The following is a 7540-nucleotide window of genomic DNA, read 5'->3' as shown; positions in this document are numbered from 1 at the left end:
CCTAGTAGGGAGGTCTATTAGTTGGGTGAAATTGTAGAGGTTGATAGAGTGAGATGGGGTATCTATGAGGAAGGAGGTTCAGTTAATATTTACATCACCAAGAATGTAGGTTTCATATTTGATGTTTGAGTTAAACCAAGAGAGGATGTCTTCCAGAGTTTTGGTATTGTCTCCGGGTGGGATGTAGATGGAGCAGATGCAGATGGAATTATAGTTGTTAAGTTTTAGAAAGCCTACAGTCATTTCTGCATTGGCAAAAGTTGGGATGGGGTTGGTCAATGGAGTAAAAGTGAGAGTGGAGGAGTAGATAATTGCTACGCCACCTCCTTTTCTATGAGTTCTATCATTGCGTATAATGTGGTAGCCTGGAGGAAGGATTTCATTATCTCTGATGGAGGGTTTGAGCCAGGTGTCAGAGACAGCGGTTATGTCTGGCTGGTTGTAAGAGAGCCAGGCATGAAGGTTGGGGATTTTATTACGGAGGCTTTGTGCATTTAGGGTCATGAGGCGGATAGTCTTGTGTTTGTGTTGATTAGAACTTGGGTTAGGGTGGGTACAGGTAGGGGTTGGGCCTGGGTTAGGGTGGATGTCACCTGACAGAGAGAGTGAGATATGAGAGAGGAGCTGATTGAAGAAAAGTAGAGGATAAAGGGAAGTATGTTTTTTTTGGGGGGGAGGGTTGTCTTAGGATGGATGGAGGAGTAAAGTTCTGGAGAGATCTGTGAATATGAGTGGGATATATCTGGGGGGTGTGAGGTGGTAGTGTGTGTGGTTAGAGGTAGGTATGTATTAGTGTGGAGGCAAAGTTGGGTAATGTAGGTTAGGGATATTAAAAGGGTAGATAGTAGTAGAGCTTGTTGTGGGAAGGTAGGCATTGTAGTATAGATGTGTGAGGTGTGGTGTATGTATGAGAGAGGGTGGGGGTGTGTATGAGATTGGTGTGTGTATGAAGTGCTACGCTCATCATGCAAACTGTAATGTTCTGAAGGTTGCTCTTTTACTCTTGAAAGTCCACCAGTTTCACCAATGTAAACCACCATGTCTTGTTCGCTGCTCTCGGACATTTGCATGAAAAGGTGACAATGACCTCTGCTTGTACTGATAATTGTGCATCAGTCCCATATCTGAAGAATTACTGTTTTTCTTCTTCGGGTATACCGGTTCTACTTTCAAAGTACAGCAAACCTTGGGAATTTCCTCTGGAAGACTCAGTCTTAGCTTTCCTGGTCCCCATCTTGGTCCCTTAAAAAGTACAGAAAGCTTGTTGTAGAAACCAGGTGTGATCCAAAATGTATTCCAGATGTGAAGCAGGAGCTGAAACAGGTCAGCTGAGATGGCTGTAGTAATGAGAGCATATGGACCATTCACCAGACCTCCACACACAATCAGCATAGCAATTGTGGTTCCAATTCCATTCTGACCGATATTGTTATACAGGAACAACATGGGAGCTGCTACAATGAGCATCACACAGCAGGTTGTCGCTCTGCCTCCCGTGTAGTTAGAAACTATACCTGCAATTATCCCACCTAAAATTCCTCCAAAATCAAAGAGCGTAGATATATCTCCAGCACCTTTTGAATCCAAATGTGCTACGTTGGGAATGAACAGTGGTAGCCAGTAAAGGAAGGTGTAGCTGACAAGCTTGGCAAATAGTAAGCAGAGGGAAAACTCCAACACACCTGGAATTTTAAGGGCACTTACAAAGCTGATGGCAGTGGGCTCTTCAATGACAGTGCCCCACTCTGTGGGTATGTTGATACTGCCCTCTGCTGCATGGTTCGGGCTCCTAAAGAGTTCCTCATCAGTACCATTTCTGATTAATGGTGTCTGTTCAAGTCCTTTATGGTGTTGAGGAGGACAGCAATCCACATCTTCTTGACATTCCACTGTTGGCTGTGGTATGCTGTTATCTGCTTCACTGCCATCAGATGGACCTGCTGGCTGTGGTATGCTGTCAACTGCTTCACTGCCATCAGATGGACCTGCTGGCTGTGGTATGCTGTAATCTGATTCAGTGCCATTGGATGGACCTGCTGACTGTGATATGCTGTCATCTGCTTCAGTGCCATCGAATGGACCTGCTGACTGTGGTATGCTGTCATCTGCTTCACTGCCATCAGATGGACCTGCTGACTGTGGTATGCTGTCATCTGCTTCACTGCCATCGGATGAACCTGCTGGCTGCGGTATGCTGTCATCTGCTTCACTGTCATCAGATGGACCTGCTGGCTGTGATATGCTGTCATCTGCTGCATTGCCATCAGATGGACCTGCTGACTGTGGTATGCTGTCATCCACTTCACCGCCATCAGATGGACCTGCTGGCTGTGGTATTTTGTCATCTGCTTCATCGCCATCAGATGGACCTGCTGGGTGTGGTATGCTGTCATCCACTTCACCGCCATCAGATGGACCTGCTGGCTGTGGTATGCTGTCATCTGCTTCACCTCCAGCAGATGGACCTGCTGGCTATGGTATGCTGTCATCTGCTTCACCTCCATTAGATGGACCTGCTGGCTGTGGTATGCTGTCATCTGCTTCACCTCCATCAGATGGACCTGCTGGCTGTGGTATGCTGTCATCTGCTTCACTTCCATCAGATGGACCTGCTGGCTGTGGTATGCCGTCATCTGCTTCACCGCCAACAAATGGACCTGCTGGCTGTGGTATGCTGTCATCTGCTTCACTGCCATCAGATGGACCCTGCTGACAATGCAGCTGTACGAGACACTCAGCCATCAGGGTATTTTTGGCTTCACAAGCAGGTTCATCTTCAACTTTAATCCAAATTTGCTCAGGTAGTACTTTACTCCTACTGCTCATTGACTGCTTTGCAGACTCAGATTCTTGCTTAACAGAGTGCCTGTGTGAAATGGGATTGATCAAAGGATCAAAGTAGAAAGCAGGCAGATCCGGATCTTCTGTCTTAATAAACACCACATTAGGGGTGTGATACCAAGTAAGATGCACATGATGAGGGAGGTTGTTGTATAAATAAGGAAAAGCAATTTTGTATTCTGTTCTGATAGGTTGTCTGATGATGATCTTGTTGATGTCATTGAATTCATTCCAGTCTTCATCCTGGAGGTTTATATCCCGAACCAGTGGCTCAAACTTAGGGCGTCCAGGAATTGCCATATTAAGAGCCTTTGAAGTGAAGAAAGCTTTAAGATCAAACAGGTAGAAATAGTTGCCATCCACCAAGTTGGTCAAAACTGATTAGCTAGTCGGTACAGTGTTGACATCATAGGAAGAGTAAACTGCCAACGGCGGTATGTTAAGCCATTCACGTATCTGTTCCTATTGTCTTTCAGTGGCTGGTGATCGTAGAGTCACTCAATGACTGGGGCATCCTCCTCTGGATCCAGCTCCATCTGGATGGACTCAAGAGGTTCCACATCCAAAATATTGTCAGCATAGTCCAGCGGGGGCTCCTCATCATCAAATGGTGGAAACCTCATCCTTTTGAAGTGCCGTCTGTCTCGCTTTTCACGCCTCATCATAATCCACATTGTCCCCCACTGTGTGATGTACACAGGCTCAATCACCCAGGGAATCTCACTGACAAATGAAATAGCACCAGTAATGTGGTACAACACTGGCACATCACAAATCTGTTCCCACGGCATCGGCATGTTCTCAAGAAGCTTCAGCACTGCATGAGGCATATACTTCAATGCACCCAAATAGACTCTCTTATCATGCCGAAACTTCCTGTTCGTCATATCTCCATGGTCTCGAATAATTTTTCGGACATGCTCTGGAGGCATATCTTCTTTCTGAGCATCTACAAATCCAAACTTCCTTTTCTCAGCATAATGTTTCACCTGCAACTGCTGCCATTTTCGTGCCTTTTCCTGTAACGTTTCCTCCATCATGTAGTCTGGTATTGGAGGAGGAGGAGGAGGGGGAGCTGGTATTGGCATAGGGATAGGAGGAGGTCCAACTCTGTATGGGAAGATCGGTACTGGTACAAGTACAGCCATGTTGAAGATTCCTGAGTTGGCCGAGAGGCCTGGACCATTCACAACAAAACTTCAATTAAAGATCGCCTTGCACAAATCTGACTTATACACCCCACTACTTGCGCAATCCCTACTTATAAATATATATATATATATATATATATATATATATATATATATATATATATATATATATATATATATATGGGTGCAATTCAAATGACTGAACTATAAATGGGGGCTCTGCAAAAATAAAGCTTTAGCTTTATTATTTTGTATGTTTGATCGTCCGGTGATCGATCAAGTTGTGTTCGATCACTTGCTGTTTTATTTTGTGTGTTTTTGATCAATGGTCAAACACACACACACACACATATATATATATATATATATAATTCTATTCAACATGCATTTTGAATACATGAACCATTTCTGCCCCTATTCTCATTATTACTTTACAACACTCAATTATGTATTTATCTGGTTTCTACAACGGTTTTCCATACCTAGATAATTTAATTGACTATGTACACCAACTATATGGTCTTCTGTTCAGGACAGTTATTGTTACACTACAATGTTTCTTACATTTATAGAGATTTGACCTCATCTCTCTTTCTCTATAAAACTTTTGACTATCAAATTTCTCATAGTCTGTGCATTCTTGCAGCAGGATTGTTTGTCACACCTATGGTCAGTCCTCCTCCTGGCATTTTAACATATTTGTATTTTATATATTGTGAAGTCAGGGTTAATGCCAGGCTATGTGAAACAGTTAAAAAGTTAATGTATTTTTTCTTTCTTCATCTTCTCTCATCTCTTTTCTTCTGCTGGACCTCCAGACTTTCTGTGTTCTCTTGTTGATGTAACAAAAAAAGCTGAAAGACCAGGAACTGTCCTGTTGCTGGAATGTAATTCGTATAGTAACTGTTGGACTTAATGGTTTGTTGTCATAAATTGTTGCCACCATCATGGATTCAAATGGAAGGAAACAGAAGTAGATGTGTATTGGCAAGGCTATTTGACTGCGACAAGTAAAACCCGGTTTAACTTCTTGTTTTCTTCCACTGTCAGGAAGGTGATGTCATTTGATGAGCACTGGGGAGTAGGGGAAAACACTGTATATAACTGTAAATTGCATGGTATGCAAAAGTTGATAGATGTCGCTGTGCTGTTTGTGATTGCTTCGTCTCTGAGTACTAATTATGAATTTACAATAGTTAGTGTTGGCATTTTAGTAGTAAGCTCTAGCCAGAGAAATTAGGTATCTGGAGTTTAGGGTTTTCTGCATCTATCCTGTCTGTTTTATTGCCTTTTATTTTATTTCTCTTTGTATGACAACCTATGGATACTTTATTTGTATTTACACTGTTTCCTTTATTGGTGAAGTAAAGTTTGTTTATTAACCCTTAAACTCTTGTGGCTGGTATTTATTTATTTACTTATTACATGTATACACTGCTTTTAACTGAAAAGGGGCTAATCATTATTTACAGTACCGGTTAACAAGCTACGTGACAAATGTCACCCATTAGACTACTTAAGGTCTACTACCAGTGAAAGAGATATTAATGTGTATGATTTCATACCTGGTTTAAATTGAAAATAACCAGGTAAATGAGGGTCATTGCCTCTATAATTCAGAGTGGAGGCAGTACTACAATGCCAGGAAGCAAGCTGTGCCTCTTGGAGAATTCTATGTCAAAATAATACTTTGTATGGAAGGCAGTTCCCTTATATAAAGGGGCACTGGAAGACATCAGTTCAGAGACAGAGAAATAGAGAGACCACTGAAAATGAAACCTGGGGGAGCTTAGCCAAAGACTAAGAGGCCTGTGTGCATTCCAATTTAGGTGTTGAGATTGGAAGCCCATTCCCAGGAGAGCAGTAAATATGTTCTTGGGGCTAGGTTAAATTTTGGGAATTAGTTATTGAAGCAGACTTATGTGTACTTTCTTGTTATTATTCTCAATAGGTTGGCAATGGTGGGGTACATACCTTATTGGTGCCAGCCATCTCAACATTAGTGTGTATTTTACCATCTGGGTGTGGCATTGGAGTCAGTGATGCATTTATACCATCACATTTCTTAGCCCTGGTGTCAGTCCAGCAGCATACAAATACCTGTGATTCTTTCTTTACAGCTTTTTATCTTCTCCAAGAGCAACACAGGATGTTTGGGTGGCTTACCAACAGCTTTAGATTCAGGATACAGACCTTTACATAGCTTTCATATTTTTCAGGATACTGACCGTTAACATAGCTTTCATATTTGTCAGGATACTGACCGTTACATAGCTTTCATATTTTTCAGGATACAGACCTTTACATAGCTTTCATATTTGTCAGGATACTAACCGTTACATAGCTTTCATATTTGTCAGGGTACTGACTGTTACATAGCTTTCATATATTTCAGGATACTGACCGTTACATAGCTTTCATATTTTTCAGGGCACTGACCATTACGTAGCTTTCATATTTGTATTTCGCTTCAATGTTGTAAATCTGGTAGCTTCTGCAATTTCTGTCCTAGCAGTATTTCTGTCTCTGCTGATTACTCTCCAGCACTTCCTGTACTCTGTGTTGACATTCAGATATCAGTAGTGTAGCTAAAGTAGGTGATTTGCTTTTTAATCTTCTGACTGCTAACAGTGGATCTGGTATTTAACCTTTATAACTGAGTATTTAAATATTCCAAATCTGTGAGATGACAAGTTTTGTAGTATTTGTTACAATTCTTTCCGATAATATTTTTCAGTGTTTGAATACATCTCTCGACTTGTCAATATATGGCACAATCTTCAGAATGCCTGACTTGTATTGTGGATCACTAAGAGATATGGCAACATCAGGTTCTCCATCTCAAGAGTATGCATTTTAATGCACTCATCTGTATTTAGAGAATATACATTTGAATGAACTAATTATGTATACACATGTCATCACTGTCATTCTGATATAATAACCCGCCTCTCCTCGACTAGTTTAGACCAGTTTACAGGCATTGCTGTATTCTGGGCTGTGGTGTAGTTCCTGTGTTGTCCATTACCTTACTTGGATAGAAGGAAGTTTCTTTGCTCACCAGTGAGAGTGGGGAGCCTTGAGCAGCCTACCTGTCCCTGTAGGAAGTGACCACAGCACAAGAGCTGTAGTAATTGGTTGTTTTGGACCATTTCTAGCTCTTTTGTAGTTCCCTGTTTAAAATCCGCATTTGCGCGGCTTTGCGCGTTTGTGCGCATAGTGCAGCGCCGGTTAAACACGGTTAAAGGAAGCTCTACTCTTAGTATAATCAGACTACTCACTATATTATAAGCCTAGCACTTGTTCTCAAAACTTCTCTACTAAGTAAGCACTCTTGTACTAAGTAAAGCACTACATCCACCTACCACCCCTGTGAATATCCACTTCCCTTAAAGGCACAGCACTCCCTTATACTGTTCTAGCATGTCGAGTGGTAGATTACTGACATCCTCTCCAGTTCAGCTGGTTAATCTGGGTATCTTGAGACAATGCTACAATTGTCTCATGTACACAGACAACCCTCTCTTCCTCCCAACAAATGCGAATAC

The 7540-nt window shown here is 41.9% G+C and overlaps 1 protein-coding gene across 1 annotated transcript; it reads right to left on the bottom strand.

Moving 5' to 3' along the window:
• Positions 1-1020: 1020 nt before the first annotated feature.
• On the bottom strand, positions 1021-4051 carry LOC122814150. The gene is given in 3 exon segments (XM_044086763.1): positions 1021-1937; positions 2610-3218; positions 3221-4051. Coding segments are annotated over 3 exon segments (2295 nt in total). The 5' UTR covers positions 3990-4051.
• Between the last annotated feature and the right edge of the window lie 3489 nt (positions 4052-7540).

This window comes from Protopterus annectens, chromosome 10.part0 (assembly GCF_019279795.1).
Source record: "Protopterus annectens isolate FY-2018-M chromosome 10.part0, PAN1.0, whole genome shotgun sequence".
In the NCBI taxonomy this organism is placed as follows: domain Eukaryota; kingdom Metazoa; phylum Chordata; order Ceratodontiformes; family Protopteridae; genus Protopterus; species Protopterus annectens.
Note: the sequence above shows the minus strand (reverse complement) of the source record. Positions and strands in the feature narration are given on the sequence as shown.